We start from the raw sequence: 23,550 nt of genomic DNA on the forward strand, positions 1-23,550 counted from the left end.
TGTGATGGTAGAAAATAATGATTACTGTGCACGTATTGCAGAAACTATTCTAGATAACAGTACACAAATTAAAAGTTTGGGAACAGGAATTCACTATCTACCATAGCTTCCCAAATTCATAACGATGCTGGGTGGGCACTCATTCCATACACTGATCGAAATTGAATGAGAAAAGTCTTCTCCCATTGAGAGGATTTGAACCAGTGTGTATTTCGCGATGCAAGTCCAGGTATGATGTCTTAGGACATAATAAGACATACTTATATTTTGAAACTGTTCTCTTCAATATTGATATGTCTGGCCTTAATTAAGGATTACCACGAGGATTCGGAAATTAATAGCAATAATATTATAATGAATTAAGAGATAATATTATTGTAAAAATAAAATGTAATAATATTAAGCACCATTAATATCAATTATAAAATTATATCTTAAAAGATAACCTTAAAATTACATTTATAAATAACAGAGTTTAGTTAAAATTAGCACGTGGCATATCCTTAATTAAGTTCTAAGTGATAAATGAAAATGAATAATCTGCAGAGAATCTTTAAGAATTTGGGTGATGACTTTTTGAATTTCAAAAGATGGCAGGGGCGTATTTTGCGGGCTACCGGGGCTACCGGCGGTAGCCCAAGGAAATTACAAAAGAAAAAGTTTATAATATAACATAATGTAATAATTTTGTATTATTAGTTTTACCATAGTAATTAAAATTAAAGTAATTGTTAGATATATTTTGTGTAATAATAGGGTCAGCGGTAGCCCAAACCCTTTAACCAGTATACGCCACTGAAAGATGGTATTGATAACCATTTAAAAAAATTTTAGTAAAGAACACTGAACACCAAAAAGTAAACCAATTACTGACCAACTGAAGAGAGAGATGTTATACTTGGCACTAAGGTAGGGAATACAAAGCTCATAATTGGTTCTCATAAATGATTTGATGAGCCTGGTTGAGATCTTTCTCCATGCGTATAGTTGGATCTATGATAATAGCCATATGTTGTTGCCTGTCTAATGCTATTCCGCTCTTCTGTGAGAGTCATTTTCAGAAATACAGTGGACCTCTTCATGAATTTTCCAACCCTTCTTCCGAAGACGACAGGTGATATAGGAATATGAATCTTTTTCCAACAAAACAGAGAATCAGTGTAATATGACATTGTTTACTTCCTTTCTTTTAAACTACGATTTATTAACTCTATCAAGATTATTTCAGACTCACAGATATATTCCAACATATATGACATGAACATATGTGATCCATATTACAATCTGCTATCTCTATTTATCACATACCAACTAAAATAAAGACATACTTATTTTATTTTTAAAACATCCTCTTCATCAATATATTGATAAATGAAATATTGCACAAGAACACAAGACAAAACAATATTTACAGACCTTATACCAAAAGACAGAAGGAACTGGAAGACCATCTACTAGACAATGTAGATCTAAGCTGTTCCCACTCTCTAATAACCAGTCTGAGTTATTCAAATTAGTCTCTCGTCTGAAAGAGGGCTTCACTGGATCTGTAAAGACACAAACAGTCCTTAATTCAATAATGTCACCTTTTTGGGTAATTAATGAAACTAATTTTCTCCGAAGTTATAAATTCTACATAAATATTTTGAAAATCTATAATGTGATAAATCAGTACCGGTAATAAAATACAATTTCGAAAGTACTCTAATCCTGAAGGGGAAAAAACTGGTACACATTTTTCAGTAGACACTTCAACAATTCGAGCATTTGAAACAAGTGTACACCGTAGTATCTTCAAAACTTAAAAAAATTCTAGAAAGCCTCTACTTTCTGAAACACTGCTACTTGAATGTCAAGTAACCAAATTACCCACCCAAATGTTCTCTTTACTAACTTGATTATATCTTTGTTTACAATTTTATACTCAAGTCTCCTTACCATAAACACGAATATTCTCTACCAATGTGAATTTTTGGTCATCTTCCTTCCTGCTTGCTGTACATATGTACTCAGCATCGCTCCTTGGTAGAACGTTTTGCCAAGTTATGGTTGTAACATATGAATACTTTGTATTCCTCCTCGTCACATACCATGCTGCAAAAATAGTCCAAATTAAGTTATAGGTATTGTTAATTCCACAGTGCAAACTACTAGAGCATAGATGGAAAAGTGAATTCCAGACCTATTACAGTTTCAACAATGATGCTAAACTAATAATTGTTAAAGTCACAGAAAATACAAAAAAGCTGTACGCATAATTTCTCAAACAACCCAATTTGCCAACCTAATCTAAAATTGTTCAATATTTGACTATCAGTAATCAAAGATGACATTACTAAACTTCGGGCAACACCTATGCTTATTAATGTGTCTTTGGTTAGTTAATTTCTTTTTTAACTACAAGATGATTGAGAGACTATTAACATAGCAATTCCATCACCCAACTGTGTCCCACGCAGCCCTTGTAAGGTATCCAGGCGAGATTTTAAAACTGATGATCTGATTAATACATTCCATTAGACTCGAAACAAGAATGTCGAAACCCATTCTTGAATTGGTGGAAGAAGAAGACCAACAGATGGTAGCACTGTCTCAGAGTTTTAATATATTTTCTCACCTCCTAAGATTTATTCTATTCACTTCCACTAAACTGCTGACATACACAAGTTTTCAAGTCCGTTATATTTCTCTTATAATATTACTTCTTTTCTGTTATTTATATATATACTACGTGTTTCAGACCACCCATATCAGCCTTTTTTTCTCGAAAACTATAATACTGGTTGTTCATAAAAAAAAAATTGATAACCAAAACCTATGTAGAGAATCGATTGGAGGTAGTACCATTTCCCGTAACAAATCGGAAGTAGGTGTACCTGTGGTCAACTTCGAAATTTCAAATGAGAACATAGGTCATTGAAGGTACCATTGGAAACTACTTTTAAAAAGAAACAACTTTTACTCAAACCTTTTTTTTTCTAACTTGTATTGTTTACTCACAAAGCAACAAAAATGGTATCTTCTGAGAAATATTGTATGTTTCTTATGTACGTACATTCTTTATAGTAAGTGTTCAAAATGTATGCCACCCTGTGCTAAACAATGTTCTGATTACCTCCTAACATCCGTGATTGCACTTCATTACAGCTGAGAGACCCACAGACTTCTCTAATTCTCTATTTCATGTCTTCTCTAATTGTTGGACGCACCTGATAGACCGCGACTTTAATTCCCCCCACAAGAAGACTTGCCCGTGACTCCGGACTGCACATAATACAGTGTTTAGAATTTTGAAAGACAACAAATTTTATTCATACCATATTCATCTCCATCAGGAACTTGGGGGACATGACTTCCAGACTTGTGTTGATTTCTGCAACTGATTTCTGAACACGGACTGTGATTTCGAGCTCAGAATTCTGTGGACTGATGAGACAACTTTCAAAAGTAATTGTCAGGTGAATCTCTACAATGCCCATTACTGGTCTCCAGTTAATCCACACTGGCTACGTGAAGTGGATTACCAGCACGTGTGGAGCCTGAACACATGGTGTGGCCTCCTTGGACACCAAGTCATAGGACCATACTTTTTTTGAGAACTTGAATGGTAGAATGCACACTTCCTCTGAAACATTATGCACCAGTTGCTTCATGATGTTCTCTTGTGCTTCGGGTAATGATGTGCTTCAGCAGGATGGCTGTATGGCTCACTTTTCACGTAGGGCACGAGTTATTAACCAATTATTTCCCCTATGGTGGATTGGATGAGAACCAGTAGCTTGGCCAGCCCGATCTCCTGACTTCGCTCCAAATGACTTCTTCTTGTGGGAGAGAATTAAAGATATGTTCTACCAGATGCGTCCAACAATAATTAGAGAAGACATGAAACAAAAAATTAGAGAAGCCTGTGGGTCTCTCAGCTGTGTTGAAATGCAATCACGGATGTTAGGAGGTGATCAGAACATAGTTTAGCACAGGGTAGTATACATTTTGAACACTTACTATGAAGAGTGTAGGTACATAAACAACAGACAACATTTCTCAGAAGATACCACTTTTGTTGCTTTGTGAGTAAACAATAAAAGTTAGAAAAAAAAGTTTGAGTAAAAGTTGTTTCTTTTTGAAAGTAGTTTCCAATGGTACCTTCAATGACCCATGTTCTCATTTGAAATTTCGAAGTTGACCACAGGTACCCTTACTTTTGGTTTGTTACGGGAAATGGTACTACCACCAATCGATTCTTTATATAGGTTTTGGTTATCAAATTTTTTTTATGAACAACCAGTATCGTATAGTTTTCAAGGAAAAAGCCTGATACGGGTGGTCTGAAACACCTGGTATGTATGTTTCGAGAAAAAACTGTTTTAAATGAAATATCTAATAGTGGGTTTTGGGGAAGTCATTGATTTAATTCCAAATATGCTTAGTCAATTTAAGAAAGCAGTGTATTATGGTAATAAATGACTGAAAGAATATTAGATTTATACTTTAAATGTGCAGAGATTTGATCTGAACAAATATAACATTTTAAAATTTGTTTGCAGAACGAAAAGTTACATTTGTTCTGCACATTTGAAGGACAAAACTAAAATTCTTTCAACCACGTATTATAATACACTGCTCTCTTAAATTGGCTGAGCATATTGGAAATTAATCAATGGCTTTCCCAAAACACGCTATGAAATATTTCATATAAAACAATTTTTATCTCGAAATGGAAGCACAAACGAGAAAAACTGTATTAAACTTTATGTTTAAAATCTCAAAGAATAACTCCCTGAAATTAACGACATTACTTTCAGTTAATTCTGTTTATAGCTGCAGGAGCTGACTCCTTTTTGCAACAAAACGATTGGGAGCTCAGCTCCAATTCCACTGTAACTTACTGCCAAATGTATGAAACAAGCAAATCATAAATTTGATCAATAAGTGGAGCCACCACCTTTTTGCAAGGAGCCCTTCAATTGTAAAGAAAAATGAGGATCTGAATCTCAATATGATATTTAATAAAACTAAGACAATTAAAGGAATAGCCAAAATCCACAGCATCACTGTAAACCAAGGAAATTTAAACACCTACTTCCTCTACAAAGAAAGTGAACTTGTATCTTCAGAAACCTCTTCAAAGAAAACCCAATAAAACAAAATAACTAAGAGACAAAGTGTATATTCATTAATATACGAATCAGACTCAGGCAGACTGACACTCAAAAAAATGATTTAGACGATGCAGTTGTCAAAACGACAGTAGACAAGAAGATATCAAAAACAGTGCACTCATATTAGTTAGATTTCATGGCAGGAAAGAAAATGTAGAGTACAGATATGCTGTGATTTGTCAGAGTGCTATTGATAATCACCAAGAGATTAAGTGTCTCAAGACAGCTGGAAATAGTCTTTTTAAAATAAATGAAGACGACACGTCATTCGAGTTGAAGCAAATTATTCAATTATTATCTACTCCAACAGTTCATATGAGAGGAAATAGAATGCATTACAAGTTCTATGCGAAAGTTGATGTAAAAGAACTGTAAAAGAAACTTGTTTTTTTCTAAATAGTATAATTATTTCCATATTTAAAAATGTAAGATTCATGATTTATCATTCTTCTCTAGTTTATCAATCATTTTAAGTTTAACTAAAGATTAATTTTTTGGCCTTCAGAATATATTATTTGTTATGGTAACAATGGTTATTAGAGAAGAAAAATTTGCTCCGGCGCAGAGGATCGAACCTGGCTCCTCTAGAGGAGAGGGATTCGATCCGGTGCTGTGGATTAAACTTCGGTGTAGCTCAGTAGGTTAGAGTGCTTGGTACGTAGAACCAAGGACCCCGGTTCGATCCCTGGCACCGGAAAGAATTTTTCTCTTCTAATAACCATTTTAAGTTATGGAAATTTGTTTGTTTGGTTCTAAGTGTGGAAAAAATGTAACGTCAGTTACCGACATTCCAAACTATAAGTAGGCCTACTTGTAAATTATTTCCTTGTAGTGAAATGCTGTTTGTCTATAGTTTATCAGTGTCCTTAAGGCTTACTGTAATCCCAATAAAATAATGATATAGAAATACTTCAATTCACAGGAATTTATACTTGTTTCAGCTTGTTGGATTTGTATGTCATTTTTATGTAACGTGAGTTACCATAAGTTTCAGCCAATTTACTACCAATATTGCATGTTGCAGATTATTAATCACCACTGCCTTACAGATGGCTATATTATGCATATAAAGAGATATTAAAATGATCAAAATATTATATCCTTTTCATTAAAAGAATTAAATATTTGTGTCTGAACGTAACGTGAGTTACTGTGGAATGACCCATTGTCAATTCTACCATTTAAAACACCTGGCAATATAGTACACTGCAATTGTTTGAATTTATTTTACTTACGCATTAGTGTATGTTGTAATTGTTCGTAAAAGTCTTCACTTTTTTTTTACTCAGCATTCTTATGATGCATACAAACCAATGAATCATAGATATCCTCTATTAATTCTGATTTTGATTCTGATTTCTAAGAAACGTTCATTCCAGAAATTATAATTTATAATTTTATATTTCAGTGATTTATCACACAGATCATTACTCCCGCTTCTGCATAAATATTTCTGGTTAACTGCCAAATATAGAACCATGTAATTTTGGAATTCAAAGGTTCCTTTCAATTTAATTTTTGTTTAGTTCATATTAATTGGTTATTTATAACATACCTTAGTATTCTGTTTTTCCAAGGAAAGGTTATTTTCGTTTTAGGAGAAATAATATAACTGTGTGCTTACACCCACAAGAAACTAATAAAACTGTGAAAAGATGGTCAGTAATGCTACTATACATAGTTGGAAGTAATCTGTCTAACATTTTGTGAAAACAACAATTCATTATCATACTTTAAGAAAAGTATAAATTTGATTATTGTCGAACAATCAAATCTTCGTAATTTTTAACAATTTCATCATACACAAAATCATGATGTACATAAAGTGAAAAAACTGTTTCCATCAACGGTAAAACATATTTAGAAGTGATTCCAATGTTTTTATGCAAATTATCGAAAAATAATTGCATATATTTGCTTACATACTGGTACTACAAAATACAGTATAAATTAATAGCCTGGAAAATACCAATCCTAATGATGCCGGCCGTGAAAGCCTACATTCTAAGATTAGTATAAATTAAATCCCATATTTTATTCTATGATATAATGAAAACACCTTACGTGTTGCATGTGGAAAGCAATGCTTATTTTCTTATTTGTAAAAGAAATCATTCATTTATGTCTTTTTAACTGCAGTTCAAGAATGGGAAATTATTGCTAACAAGATAAAGTACAGATTTCTTATGAAATACGTTAAAATATACGAGAAAGTAGGTGTCAGCCTCAGAACACTGAATGTTTTCACTAGTTTCAAATTCCTCATACTTACTGCTCACATGCTCACGATTAAGTATAGCTTTCTTCTTTTTAATGAGACATTCTTACGTTGATGCACAGATTTTGCTTGTAATGGCTGACTTCAGATCTCACCTGTCTTATTCTCAACTTCTTTCTCCTGCGAATATCCGACTCTCTTCTCATACCATTTAACATCGTGAGTGTAGTTGTACTTGGTTGCCCCACAGTGAAGCGTCATATTATCACCTGCTACAACTTTTTCAGGTTTACCCCATATAGCAAATCCATCTTCACTTGGGATATCTGAAAATAATTCCCAAAAATCAAACATCACTAAGGTTTCTGCACCTTCCATGAGACTTTGAAGATAACTTCTAAATATTCTTGAAGTACAAACCTGAAGGTAAACAGACCAAAAGTAAGAAAAATGTTTAATTCCAAAATACATTTATTTAAAAAACCTCACTTTTAAAGACATGAAATAATGTACTCTCATTCTTTTCCAGCATTGCTCTCTTCCTCTCTCCCCCCTCCCTCCCTCTCTCTCTCCCCCTCCAACCATCCTCAATCATATCCTTCGCTCCTTAGCTCCCCCTCTCTTTCACTATTTCTCTCTTTCATCTCCTAAAACACACAAATGCACAATCATATGGTCTATTTGTGTCTCTGTCAATTGACGAGTTCCTTACATACGGACCAGAGTTTGATCCTCAGTAGAGTCCATGATACTTGCAACAAAAAAATGCTGGCTTATTCAGAGTACTTTAATATCGCCTCCAATTTCCCTTGTATCATTACTCCACTATAACATAATATTACATTATCCTTATTGAATGACTTTTGTAGATTAAACTGGTCCTAGACAGGCTGTCCCTGAAATTCTATCCACATTATTCAAATAGGCAAGCCAAATCACGCCATCAGGTACGGATAAACAGGCTGGTTTAATGAACCTTAATTGAATATAACTTTAATCACCCCTGATACTCCTTAAAAATGCATCCAACATGACACGTGAGCCATGTGAGTATACCCCAGTATAATTTGAAGTACCGGTAATGGACGGAATTTCAGGACACAGTGTATTTGTTTTCCTTCTCTCCCCTTCAGACGCCTGTACAGTACTCGTACACATGCACACACACACGTACAATTTCTCTCCTCGATGTAAAGTTCTTCTTCTTAAAAAGAATTTGGAAAAGGAATTACCTGTAACAAATAGGCTTACAGCATCACTCCCATTTCCATAAGAGTTGTTTGCAAAGCATTTGAGAACGCCAGGAGTGGTAATTTTCTTCATCAACACAACAATGTATTGATTGTTGTGTATCTCGAGATTGCCAGTGTCCTGAAATTTGTTAACAGAATTTTAGGATTAACCCTTCTCTCAGTTTTTTTGCCTACAAGTACAGTTACCACAAACCAAAAAAATGTAAAAAAAAAAAAAAGACATAAAGAGGAGGAAAGGAAAACTAAAGAATGAAGAAAACAAATCAACAAAAAGAGATGAAATAATGAAAGTATAGAAAGAAATGAAAACGGAAAGACGAAAAAGATTGGGAGAAGGGGCGAAAATGAGAGAAAATTAAAAGAAGACAGGAAAGGAAGGAGAAAGACTAAGAAGGAAGACCAAGAGAGCAAAATGAGGAGAAAAAATAAAATAGAAATAAATAATAACAAGCACAAAGAAAACTAAGGAAGAAGAAGAAGAAGAAGAAGAAGAAGCAGCAGCAGCTAACTAACACTCTATTCGCATTTCTCAATTCACCAATATGTGCTACATGCTCTGCCGATCTCAAATTCTTTGAGAGCAGACTGGTGATAAAAGTTTCTCAACCGAATAATAACAGCAATTTCCCATATTTATTCTGCGTTTAATTTCCTCCTGAGTGTCATTTATATTTGTTACTGTTGCTCTAAGATATTCGAATTTTTCCACCCTTTCAAAAGATAAATTTCCAATTTTTATATTTCCATTTCATACTATCTTCTGGTCACGAGACATAATCATATACTTTGTGTTTTCGGGATTTACTTCCAAACCTATCTCTTTACTTACTTCAAATAAAATTCCCGCGTTTCCCTAACAGCTTGTGGATTTTCTCTTAACATATTCCGTCATCCGCACAGACAAGCAGTTGATGTAACCCATTTAATTCCAAACCCTCTCTGTTATCCTGGACTTTCCTAATGGCACATTGTAGAGCTAAGTTAAAAAGGAAAGGTGATAGTGCATCTCCTTGCTTTAGCCTGCAGTGAATTAGAAAAGATTATAATTTTTGTTGCTATTATTATTATTATTATTATTATTATTATTATTATTATTACTACTTACTTACTTCCTTACAAATGGCTTTTAAGGAACCCAGAGGTTCATTGCTGCCCTCACATAAGTCCACCATCGGTCCCTATCCTGAGCAAGATTGATCCAGTCTCTACCATCATATCCCACCTCCCTCAAATCTATATTTATAATTACCCTCTCATCTATGTATCGGCCTCCCTGAAAGTCTTTTTCCCTCTGGCCTCCCAACTAGCACTCTATATGCATTTCTGGATTTGCCTATACGTGCTACATGCCCTGCCCATCTCAAACGTTGGGATTTAATATTTATAATTATGTCAGGTGTATTATTATTATTGTTTAGTCAACTGTCCGAAGACAGGTCTGAACCTCACAAGTGATACCAAGAAGAACCACTTATGAGACAAGAAGAAGAAGAAGAAGAAGCCAGTTTCTTTCCCCTCCATTGCATACATCGCTGATTAGCTACATCTATTATTATTATTATTATTTTCTTGTCTTTTACCTAAGATCTTGGAACATACAAGGCGAGGATTGGAATGTGGGCTGCAGGAGGAGAAAAGGTCAACCAAGGACAGACAAGTGGACAGGAAAAACAGCAGAAGATGAACATATACTTGGTCATAGTAATCGCTACAACGCTGGTAATAGGAGGCATGGAATTGAATCCAGGACCCATAAACGACACCGAGACGACCAGTGTTAAATTTAGAAGCTGCAAGAAGAATCTAAGAATAAGTGTTTTGTGTAATGGATGCGAGATATGGTTTCACCTGGGATGTCAGAAAATTAAGAGGGCCCAGATCATCAAAGAAACGTGTGTGTGCAGAGACTGCGGGATAAACAACACGAAGAACGAACTAGACACACTTCAGGACGAAATCAAGATATTAAGTGAGAAATTGGAGTGAGCGGAACGAGTGTAGGACCTAGAAGAAGAAAATTTACGACTACGACAAAAGAAGGAAAAAGAAAGTGCGGAGTGCATCGTCATAGGGGACTCAATGGTTAGGTACGTGGGAGAACACAACCCGGAACTGGCAGTGGAATTCTACCTGGGAATATGAGTGGACAAAGTGAAGATTGAGCACCACGAGAGAGGAGATCCGAAGAAAATCTTACTACATGTGGGGACAAACGACGTGAGAAGGAGAAGAGTGGACTACATCATGGCGGGCATGTATGATCTGGTGTCATCTATGAAAAACGGTACCCAATGACAGACATCATCAGCGGGGTCAGGCATCACCACGTCAACTGGAGGAAGATGGGACGTGCAAACAATGTGTTTGAGTGGGTTGCGGAGCAGATGGGGACTCGATATGTGAATCCCAACTCCTGGCTGGATGACAGAGACTTCAGGAAGTATGGGGTGCACTTGAACCAGAGAGGGATGGCAGGAATGGGAGCTCTCTTCACTAGGGTGGTGGCTGTGACAAAAGAGGACAGGAATCAACAATGAAAAAGGGTCAAAGCAGAGTTGAACAGCGAATGGGTGAGGACCAATCTGTTAAGGTTACTACAGGTTAACTGCAGAAGTGTAGTGAATAAAACCACTGAATTTTGGAATCTAGTTGAAATATACAATCTGGGGGTAATTATAGGTAAGGAGTCATGGCTTCACAGTAACATATATGATGCAGAAATATGCAAGACTGATTATAGGATTTACAGAAGAGATAGAGATGATTCATTCATTCATTCATTCATTCATTCATTCATTCATTTATTTTATTCCATAGATCTTACATGAGCAATGAAGCTTTAAGATGTGGAACAAGTCAACATTTTACAATATTACAATTACAATTTTTACAGGGGTGAAGAGAAAATTACAAGAAAATTACCAAATTTACACAAATTCTAGGAATAATAAACAATACATTAAAAGCTAAATTAGTACAAAAATGTACAAGAATAAAAATATATAATACACTAGCATTACCCACCCTTCTATACGGAAGCGAGATTTGGACATTAAAGAAAAAAGACATGAACAGAATCAAAGCAACGGAAATGAAATTTTTCAGGAGAACAGCAGGATATACTCTTTTAGACCGAAAAAGGAATGAAGAAATTTTAGAACAATTAGAAGTAGAGTCAGTAGAAGAAAAAATCACCAGATACAAATTCAATTGGCTAGATCATGTAAGAAGAATGGAAAATTCAAGAATCCCAAAAATTATGATGCAATATAAACCTAGAGGACATCGTCGACCAGGAAGACCGTTAAGAAGACTGCTAGATGGGGCCGAAACAGGTCTACAGAGGCCTAATTCGTGAAGGATGATGATGATGATGACAATTTTTACAAATTTTTATAGTTTTACAATTTAGTAATTTTCTACAATTTTTACAATTTTGTGCAATTTTTTACATTTTTTTTTTTGGCGAGATGTAGTGAGATGAGATGAGGTATTGTATTGTATTGTATTGTATTTATTAACATTCCATGGTATTCATACATGCTTACAGCAAGAATATGGAACAAGTCAAAAAACTTAATCCTATTATAAAGTCTTAATTTATAGTCACAGTCTAGATGAAATATATATACACACGAGATTTACAATATAGTCTACTAGTACAACACATAGTTTTAGTATCAATTTCATGAAGTGTTATTGAATGTCATGAATTCACCTAAAGAATAGAAGGCGTGAGAAATTAGGTACTTCTTTAATTTGGCCCTAAATAATTTTATGTTTTGAGTTTCATTTTTTATATCGATAGGGAGGCTATTAAAAACTTTTACTGCCATATAACGCACTCCTTTTTGATAGCACGATAGACTTGCCGATGGAGTATGAAAGTAATTTTTTTGACGTGTATTTATGCTATGAACTGTTGAATTAGTTACAAAATTTTCACGATTACATACGAGGAAGACTATTAATGAAAATATATACTGACAAGCCATGGGCATTATTTGTATTTTTTTTAAAATAGTCCTACACGATTCCCTAGATTTGGCACCTACTATTATTCTAATTACTCTTTTTTGTAATAGAAATATATTGTTACTATCTGTGGAATTTCCCCAGAATATTACTCCGAAACTCATTACCGAGTGGAAGTATGCAAAGTATATTGTTTTTAAGGTATTGATATTTACTATCTTTTGCATAGATCTAATAGCAAAACAAGCTGAATTTAGTTTGGGGGTAATTTCTTTAATATGATTTTTCCAATTTAACACATTATCGATTTTTAAGCCAAGAAATTTGGCTGTTGTTGTTTCTAATAGGGATCTATTGTTAATTATTGCGCTAGAAATTTGCGACGTTGAATTTGGACAGGATTTAAATTGAATTATGTTAGTTTTGTTACGATTTAATACTAATTTATTGACTGGGAACTAGTCACATATTTTGAAGAGAATTTCCTCTGTTGAAGATTGGAATGTGTTGGAGTTATTGGCTGTAATTACTATACTTGTGTCATCTGCAAATAATATGGGATGACCTACATCTTTTATAAGGGGGGCAAGATCATTTATAAACACTAGAAAAAGTAGGGGACCTAGTATTGATCCTTGAGGAATTCCATTATTAATAGTTCCCCATGTCGATGTAGATTTCATAGTTGTATTGATTTCAACTTTCTGTTTCCTATCTATGAGATATGAGTGAAACCATTGGTGTGCAACACCTTTAATTCCATAATAATCTAATTTATCTAACAGCATTTTATGATTTATACAGTCAAATGCTTTGGATAAATCACAGAAAATCCCTCCAACTTGTAATTTTTTATTTACTGCCTCCAGAATTTTGTCAGTTAAACTAAATGTTGCATTTTCTGTACCTTTATTTTTCCTAAATCCAAATTGTTCTGGGACTAAAATGTTGTATCTTTCTAGATGATGATATAATCTTTTATACATTACTTTTTCAAAGATTTTGGAGAAGACTGGTAGAAGTGATATGGGTCTGTAATTTTCTGGAGACATTGTTTCTCCCTTTTTGAAGATAGGAATAACTACTGAATATTTTAATCTCTCGGGAAAGATACCATTGAACATTGAATAGTTACATAAATAACTTAATGGTCCAGCTATAATATGTGAACTCGCTTTTAATATTTTGCTTGTTATTTCATCATACCCTGAGGAGTTTTTTGACTTTAGATTTTTAATAATTGCAATTATTTCTTGTTTGTTTGTTGGAAATATTTGAATATTTGGGAATTTTGTCGGAAAATATTGTGTTAAAGAATCTAAACTGTTAGTAACATTATCTTGGGGGATGTTGAGGTTATCAGTTATTGTAAGAAAATATTTGTTAAATATGTTTGCAATTTCATTTGGATCTGACGTTTTTGTATTGTTAGATACAAGGGTATAGTTTGTTACTTTACTTTTTGATCGTCCACTTTCTTTTTTAATTATGTTCCAAGTTGTTTTAATTTTATTATCAGAGATTTGAATTGTTGTATTATAGTGTAATTCTTTAGCTTTTTGAATTACTTTGTGTAATATTTTTGAATAATTTTTATAGTGTTGTTTTAAGTTTGTATCATTACTATTTCTGCTCTGTATGTATAATGATCTCTTGGTTTTGCATGAGATTTTAATACCTTGTGTAATCCATCTATTGTTACATATTGTTTCATTTTTATACTTTACAGGAAAACTGGATTCAAAAATATTTAGAAATGTTTTATGAAACTCGTTGAATTTACTGTTCATATCACTTTGACTGTATACTGATTCCCATGTTTCATTTTTAAGATTTATTTCAAAATCATTTAATGATTCCCTGTTTATATTTCTGAATCTCACTTTAGTTGGTTTTTTTGATGATGTGTTAATATTTATACTTAGGAGTTGAGCATCGTGATCCGAAAGACCATTAATTATTGGGGTTGTTTGAGATATACCTATTTTTTCTTTTCCGATGAATATGTTGTCTATTGCAGTAGCTGAATCCCCTTGTATTCTGGTCGGAAAGTTTACTGTGTAAATTAAATTGAAAGATGCTAGCAATGAATTTAGTTGATCTTTCCTATTGCTTTCTGTTAGATAATCGACATTGATGTCTCCGCAAATAATGCATTCACGTTTCAGTTTCTGTAAGTATTCTAGTGCCTTTTCCAATAAATGAATAAAATTTTCGTAGTCTCCAGATGGTGCTCTATATAGACATATTATAATGAAATTACATGTTTCATTTTCTAATTCAACAGCACAAATTTCTAAATCCCTGTCTTTGCAAAAATGTGAAAGATCAATATTTTTGAATTTAAGGTCAGATTTGAGAAATACACTCACGCCTCCATCCTCAAGAGTTTGTCTGCAGTAACTAGCACCTAATTGATATCCTTCCGGTGAGAGAGACAATATTTCCTGTTGTTTCATATGGTGTGTCAAGGTGTAAATTGTATACAATGTAATATATGGTTTCATTGGGACTGTGCAAATACTAATGCTGAAAATGTAAATAGTCAATGGAAATGTAAATATTGTAAACAATTAGATATTGTAAAGGAACAGGGGGAAACCATCACCCATTTACGCAGACAATTAGAGCTTGCTAATGAGGAAATTGCAGCCTTGAAATCTATAAAGCCTAAAGTTAGAAGTAAATCACCAGAGTTTAAGGTGGTCTCTAATCAGAAGCGTAAAGGGAAGAGTTCCAGTGTCCCTAGTACTGCCACTGCTACCTCTAGTACTGAAGTGGAACTGAGCAACAGATTCTCTGTTCTGGATTCTCCGAGGATTCGCCAAAATATTACCCGGCATTTGCCTTTTGGTGGGGGAAATCTCGGAAAAACCCAACCAGGTAATCAAATCAAAGGGGGGTAATCAGATCAAAGGGGTTGATGCCAAGGACTCGCCATAGACCATCCGGCTTCAGTCCCACAGCTGGGGAAAACCTCGGAAGAAACCAAAGACCAAAGGGGGATCCAACCCAAGCCCGAACGCAGCTCCGGATCAGCAGCCCAGCGAGTCTGCCGACTGAGCTACATCGATGGCTCTACTAAAAGTATACAATACATAGCCAATCAGATTAGTAAATTTACAAACGCAAACAATCATTCATAAGTTGAGCTATATGTATAATACAAAACAAGTTAATTACACTTAAGGCATAAACAATTCAACCAGTTGTGATATACAGAAATTGATAATACATATCATGCAAACTACTTCAAATTAGAAACACAAACAATTTATCAGTAGAGCTATATAGATTACTATTCAATTTAAAGCATATACAATTCATCGGCCAAAACTATACAAATATATACAATACAAAGTAGCATACTTTCATTAAGCTATACAAATTTGTGCAATTAATATTAAGTAGATTAATTCAATTTACAATCATAAACAATTCATCAGTTGAGCTATACATATTACCATTCAATTTACAGTAGGTCTATATACAATTCATCAGTAGAGCTACACAGACTAGTAATCATTTTAAGAACATATACAATTCATCAGCCAAACTATACAAACATATACAATCAAATTAGTTCAATTTACAAACTTATTTTCGTTAAGCTATACAATTCATATGAAGTAGATTAATTCAATTTATAAGCTTAAACAATTCATCAGTTGACCTATACAGTATACTATTCAATTTACAGTACATACAATTCATCAGTTATGCTAAACAAAAAAATACAATACATAGTAAACAGATTAAGTCAATATAAAAACATATTTTAGTTGAGCTATATAAAATTGTACATGTCATTTAAGTAGAATAATTCAATTCACAAGCATAAACAATTCATCAATTGTGTAGAAGGTATGAGTATGTAGAAATTTGGTTAATTCTTTTCTGAACCTTTTCTCGTGGTTCTTCAAATCTTTAAGATAATTAGGCAGTGCATTGAAGACTGTTATACATGAATAGCAAACTCCTTTTTTAAAACAGCTTAGACTAACAGAGGGTAGATGAAGATCTGATTTATGTCTTGTATTAAAATGATGAATGTCTTGATTAGTACTGAATTTATCTTGGTTCTTAATATACAGCATCATTAGGGAAAAAATGTATTCACAAGGTAAAGTCAGATTTCTAAGTTTCGGAAAATATTTTTACATGAGGTCCTTTTATGCACACTGGCCATTATTCTTATAGCTTTCTTTTGTAAAACAAAAACGTGTTTAGCTTCAGACGAGTTACCCCAGAATATTAATCCATATTTCATTACAGAGTGAAAATATGCAAAGTATGACATTTTAAGTAAGTTTATATCACCAATAGTAGATAAGGATCTTAATGCATAACAGGCAGAGCTCAATTTACGAGTAATACATTCTATATGCGTTTTCCAGTTCAAGTGACTATCCAATTCTAAACCAAGAAACTTTGTGCTTATAGATTCTTTGAGATGAGTTCCATTTAATCGAATACTGTAGGAAACCTGAGCACTATTGTGTGTACTAAATTTGACTGCACTGGTTTTATCAACATTAAGTGCTAGTTTATTTGCATGGAACCATTCATTCATTAGATTCAGCACTGTATTAGAAGTGTTTATAAAATGATCGTATTGTTTGCTTGAAATAATTACACTTGTATCATCTGCAAATAAAATTACATGGGTTGAATTGTTTATGGTCAAGGCTAAATCATTAATATAAACTAGAAACAACAATTGACCTAAAATTGACCCCTGCGGAACACCATGTTTAATATTTCTAAATTCTGAATAAGTAACTTTATGACTATTTGGTACATTTATTTCTACTTTTTGTTTTCTATTTGATAAGAATGATGTAAGCCAATCCAACATCTCATCTTTAATACCATAAAACTTCAATTTTTTTACTAATATACTATGGTATACACAATCAAATGCTTTAGCTAAGTCACAAAAAATCCCACCTACATGTAGTTTCGAATTTAATGAATTTAGTATTTCATCCACCAAACTAAAACCAGCATTCTCTGTCGATTTTTGTTTTCTAAATCCAAACTGTTCTAAAACTAATATATTGTTGGACTCCAGGTAATGATATAATCTATTATACATAACTTTCTCAAACACTTGAAAATGTTGTTAATAATGATATGGGTCTATAATTAGCAATAGTACATTTATCTCCCTTTTTGTATATTGGTTTTACTATTGAATATTTGAGTCTTTCTGGAAAAATACCACATTGCATTGACAAACTGCATAGATAGCTTAACGGAGGGGATAATATTTCAGAACAAGCTTTCAGAACTTTACTTGGAATTTCATCATATCCAGAGGAATATTTTGTTTTTAGTTGTTTTATCACATGCATGATTTCTGCTGCGGTAGTGGGAATAAATTTGAGACCTAAAAACTCAGCGTTAAATGCATCAGTCAGGTAACCAAGTGCAGCATCTTCTGCACAATTTTGAATGTTTAAGTTCTGAATAATATTTATATAGAAGTCGTTAAAATGATTTGCAATTGATTTTGGGTTATCTATTTTACTATCATTGATTTTAATGCAAGTAATATTTTCACTCTTTGAATATCGATTAGTTTCACTTTTAATAATATCCCAAATAGGCCTAGTTTTAATCTTATTATCTGAATTTTGTATTTTTTCATTCAGATACATTTTATTTGCATCTTTTATAACTTTTGTCAAAGTTTTACAGTAATTCTTGTAGTAATTAAGAACATGAGGATCATCACTATTCCTACTCATTAAATATAGATTCCTTTTTCTAGCACATGATATTTTAATTCCCTGAGTTATCCACATGTTTTTACATTTACATTTTTTCACCACGTTGACTGGAAAAAATTCATTGAAATAATTCGTAAATGTAGTGAAAAATGCATTAAATTTAGTATTAATATCAATGGTATCGGTACTATATACATTTTCCCAAGATTCATTTTGTAGACATGTATTTAAATGATGAAGAGATTCAGCATTTATAATCCTTTTTTTTATTTTTAGATTAACACTTTGGAATTTTTCACTCATATTGAAAACACTTAGAATTTGTGCATCGTGATCAGACAGGCCATTGACTAATGGTACTGTTGAATAGGAATTCAATCTACTTTTATCTATAAATATATTATCAATGGCAGTACTACTTCCAGCTTGTGTTCTGGTTGGAAAACTTACTGTGTGACTAAGATTATAAGTTTCAAGAAGTGAGTTTAATTTTCTTTTACGTGAGCTTTCTGATAGATAATCTATGTTTATGTCACCACAGATTACAAATTCGGTATGTGGTTTATAAAGTCTTTTCAATAATGAATCTAAGTTAGTTGTAAATTTCTTATAATCTCCCATTGGCGCCCTATAAACACATAAGATAATTAAATTTGATATCTCATAACCAATTTGTATTCCACAGATTTCAATATCTTGTTCAAGACAAAAATCAGATATATCAATTTTACTAAATAATAGATCCTCTCTGATAAAAATACAGGCACCCCCTTTTTGGAAGACATGTCTACAGAAATGAGAACCTAATACATATCCATGTAAAGACAGTTGTAGTATTTCCTGTTGCTTCATATGATGTTCAGTTATACATAATATCTGAGGTTTATGATTTTGAGTTGCTAAAGAAGTGATCAATTCATCAGTTTTTTGTTTTAATCCCCTAATATTTTGATGAAAAATAGTGAAGATACTGTGCTCATTACTAGAAACATCAGAGCATTTACGATTTAGTTGAACTTGTTTCAAACACCTTACTGGTGGGAGGTTTAACCAAAAAAAGGAGAAGCCCTAGCATTAACTAACACAGGAATATTACAACTCTGCTTTTTAACATGGCTGCCTCTGATGCTATTAGCAATAAGAACCGAAAGGTGCTCCTTGCCTCTACCATTCAGATGCAGGCCATGTGACGTATATTCATACCTTCTTATAGGGCTTACATCTATCAAACCAATGTGTGATGCCCCAGGCCTCATCAGAGCCCGCTCAAGCAGCATATTCACACTCCGCACCCTCCTGTGAAGATACGGCTTGTCGTACCTGCTGAAAAGACTGAGAAATCCCACATTGGTATGGCTGCTCATTTCAATTATGTTGTTGACATCTTTCTCAATAGAATAGTTACAATCGTTATCAATACTATTACCTGGCCCACCCACTATAACTACATGATCCCTCTTAGAAAAATCTGAACTCAATTTCATCATATCCTCAACAACATTCTTGAGAGGAGCATTAGGCTTACATACATTAGATACTTCAAACCAGAGCCTTCTTTAGTTACAAGCCGGGGCCATACGTCGGCAACACTGTAATTATCTGTCACCTGGAGGCTGACCCTACAGTACACGTGTTTGTGCTAATGCCGATTTTCAATGTAAATTTATGTTACAATATAAGTGTGTGTCGATAGAATTATGTTTGCGGTCGTACAAAACGTTAATTGTTTATGTATTATAAACTAAATGCGTGTTGGTGATCAAAAACAAGACAATAAATGAAAATAAAATGGTTGCAGTCTTTGGGAATTTTTACGGTTATGGATGACAAAGTAATTGACTATTCTATTAAGCATTAAATATTGTATAACCACATTTTTATATTCTTATTTGTGGTTTGTGTGTATCAGAATTCTAGTCAAATTGTTGGGTCTCGCCTGCTGTATCAATAAAATTACGCCGTTGGTTTTCAAAGTCATTGTAAACAGCTGTTTTGTGATCCCATAAATGTTGCAGTTTTGTTGAAGATTCGGAATGCCTGCTATACGTCAGAACTATCTATAATTTGTAGATGCATATAATCACTTTTTTGGTTTGGTCAATGTTACTTATGTCCCGCCCACTATAGACACATAGGCCAATTTTACACATATTTAGTATAACTTGTTGCTTCTTTGACAGGTTAGGTTTGGTTAGTTTAGGTTTTTGTTATAGCCTACCTTGCATATACGATTATAGCGCAACATTGGCAGTGATAAAAGTGAAATATTCGTTCAGTGGGCGTTGGATACTCTACATTCACTCTGTAGTTATATTTATTTAAAATTATATTTTAAAAAGTTTATAACAAATAATTTAGGATAACAGTATTGTTATGGTGACTGGTCAGGTTCAAACTAAAACTGGCTTCCTGGACATCTGAAATATTTATAATCACACGACATAATCACATGAAATTAAAATGCATATGATATCCTACACCTTTCATGTCAGAGGTGAAACAACATTAAGCGGCAAAACATTGTCAATTTACTAGCCACATAATGGTTAATTGATTGGAATAGGGTATTGCGAAAATACGTCATTATTTTATTTATTTTTGGTACAAGTAACATTTCTTTAAGTATTTATTTATTTTCCCTTGTACCATCAATAAAAAACAAGTAGGCCTATGTTTTTATATATATTTTTTAAATTATTAGTTGCTACGACACATAGGCACACAGCACTTTTTAGGCATCCGAAATATTTGTAGAAAAACACGATAGATAATCGCATAAGAGAATATTAAAATATATCCTGAACCTTTCACAGATGAAACACCATTAAGTCGCAAAACATTGACAGTTTGCTAGCCACAAATTTGTTAACTGAATGGAACTTAAGAATACTGCGTAGGAACTTACGTCTTTATTGCATTATTGATTTTATTATTTTCGGTGCAAGGAATATCTTTTTTATTTATTTATTTACCTTCGTACTATCAATAAAAACATGTTTTTTTTGTAATTATTTTAAGTGGCAGCCTTTGTATGTAAGTAGCCTACTTACGTCGTATTCTGAAGTATAGCTAATTGATTGCAATAAAACACTATTTTCGAACCCGTAATAATTTACATCACTCTCTGAATCTTGATCTTACCTTTGTGCATGAAGTAATATTGAAAAAATACGCGTTACGTATAACGAAAGCAATGAGCAAACACAATATCACTTTAAAATCTCCCGCCTCCACTCTGCGTTGCCAAATCTACCCATGCCCCGGCTTGTAACTAAAGAAGGCTCTGTTCAAACTCATCGCCCAGTTTCGACTTCAAAAGTGAGGAAATACCTCTTGCATGGCTGCTTCCTAAAATCAATACTTTACTCCTACAATCATTAACCTTATCTGTTTTCTGACTTACCTTTACTAGTGTCGATACTGGGTCTGAGTTCTCCTGATCAACATTCATTGCTTGAAGAGCACTGAATTTGTTGGTCAGTTTGATTCATGCAGCATCATCCGCAGAGAAACGTCTACTCCTAGATTTGGAATTCTTCGGTTTCATCCAAGTGTGAGATCTCCCTTTATTCGAAACACTAATGCTATCCTTCAAAGCTCTCAATTTATTAATTTCACACTTTGCCTCATCTAATTCCAATTCTAGGGCTCTGATTCTCTCCAGTTGATCGCGCATCTTTCTATCATATATACAATCACTACATTCCCAACTACCATTGTCAACAAAATTATCAGGATCTATATCTATACATTTCCAATGAAAACAGAAATTACAATTATTACATACCAATCCTTTCGCTACAATCCTACAACTACGACAGTTTCCAGACAGAGCAGCCATAGCACCCATTATGTATATACTGTACCTTATTTACAAATTCAATTTCACTCACTCTTCAATTTAATGTACTTACGTATATTAGTTTTAGGTTATTTCTACCCTTTAGTATCACCACACTATAATATTTCAATAGGCCAACACTACACTTTATCACTTCACTATACCACACTTTTCGACGTTGAAACTACACGACACTTCACTGCACTTATATTTCGGTCTAGATGAAACTTCACTATTTATGTTTTAAATTATTTCTACTTTGAAGTATCACCACACTACAATATTTCAATGGACCAACACTACACTTTATCACTTCACTATACCGGTACAACACTTGTCGACGTTAATCTACACGATCCCTACGTCACTTCACTGCACTTATATTTGAGTCTTGATGCAACTTCACTATTTATGTTAACACACGCAATTTCTTAACCAACAATAGTATTTATATTGAAATGTGCTATTAATAATTTAGCCTAGTCCTTGTTAAAATATGTAAATGTTCTATATTAGGTGTTACAATTAAGCCTACTTATGTATCAATTAAATATTTCAACTTTACAAATAACAAAGAGCCTTAAAATTAGTCAACTTATGAGTTAAGAATTACTCAAGTTAAAAGAAGAAAAGGTCGGGAATAGTGACCAAAGTGTTGATTTGAGGTTAACTGTTTACAGTGGTGAAAAATGGAATATAATAGCTTGCTATAGGCTCCCGAATGAAACAAACGTCTTTACTTTGAGTAAGCTGCAAGAAAATATATCCTTCAGTGTTGCCAGGTCTCCGGAAATTTCCGGAGATCTTCGGAATTTTTTAACATCCCGGAAAAATAGGAAATAAAGTTGTAATCTCCGGATTTTTTAATGTAGGAAATTATTTATTTATTTGTTTATTTATTTATTTATTTAGAAAAACCAATCTCTGGCATACATTAAAACTGGTAGATGAACATTATGTAGTTAAAATTTTGTTAATATGTTATAAATTGACTACTAATGCTTCCCTAAATGTAAAATATGTAACACATAAAAATGAACACATCTGGTCTGTAGAAACGTTTCGATTCCGGTATGTTCATTGTATTCTTCCCACTGACGGGCCGTGGGAATTACTGACTTTGTTATTTTTCCGATTCGGCCATGTGGTTTGGAGACAACGTGTCTGAGCTTCGATTTTGTTTAAATGTCACGCGTAGGACCTCGAAGGGCCAATAAAACGTGTCTCACAATGCTATGAGTTGTATTTTTGTAAACGTGCTTTTACATTATTTTTGAGGATATAAACTTTCACTTCTTGAGGTTGTGGGAAAAATTTAGCTCCACCTACGAAGTAATTTCAACAAATAAAATAGCTGCGATTAATAAAT

General features: G+C 33.4%; 1 protein-coding gene across 3 annotated transcripts in view; it reads right to left on the reverse strand.

Moving 5' to 3' along the window:
- Positions 1 to 23,550, reverse strand: part of LOC138700100 (vascular endothelial growth factor receptor 1-like) — a 343,737-nt gene that overhangs the window by 72,260 nt on the left and 247,927 nt on the right. For all 3 annotated transcript variants that reach the window (XM_069826422.1, XM_069826423.1, XM_069826421.1), the window contains exons 10-13: positions 8,610 to 8,748; positions 7,533 to 7,703; positions 1,939 to 2,094; positions 1,417 to 1,547 (exon numbers count right to left, since the gene is read on the reverse strand). In XM_069826422.1, coding sequence (XP_069682523.1) covers positions 1,417 to 1,547; positions 1,939 to 2,094; positions 7,533 to 7,703; positions 8,610 to 8,748 — 597 coding nt within the window. The remainder of the gene's footprint in view (positions 1 to 1,416; positions 1,548 to 1,938; positions 2,095 to 7,532; positions 7,704 to 8,609; positions 8,749 to 23,550) is intronic.

The sequence above is a fragment of the Periplaneta americana genome, chromosome 5, assembly GCF_040183065.1.
Source record: "Periplaneta americana isolate PAMFEO1 chromosome 5, P.americana_PAMFEO1_priV1, whole genome shotgun sequence".
In the NCBI taxonomy this organism is placed as follows: Eukaryota; Metazoa; Arthropoda; class Insecta; order Blattodea; family Blattidae; genus Periplaneta; species Periplaneta americana.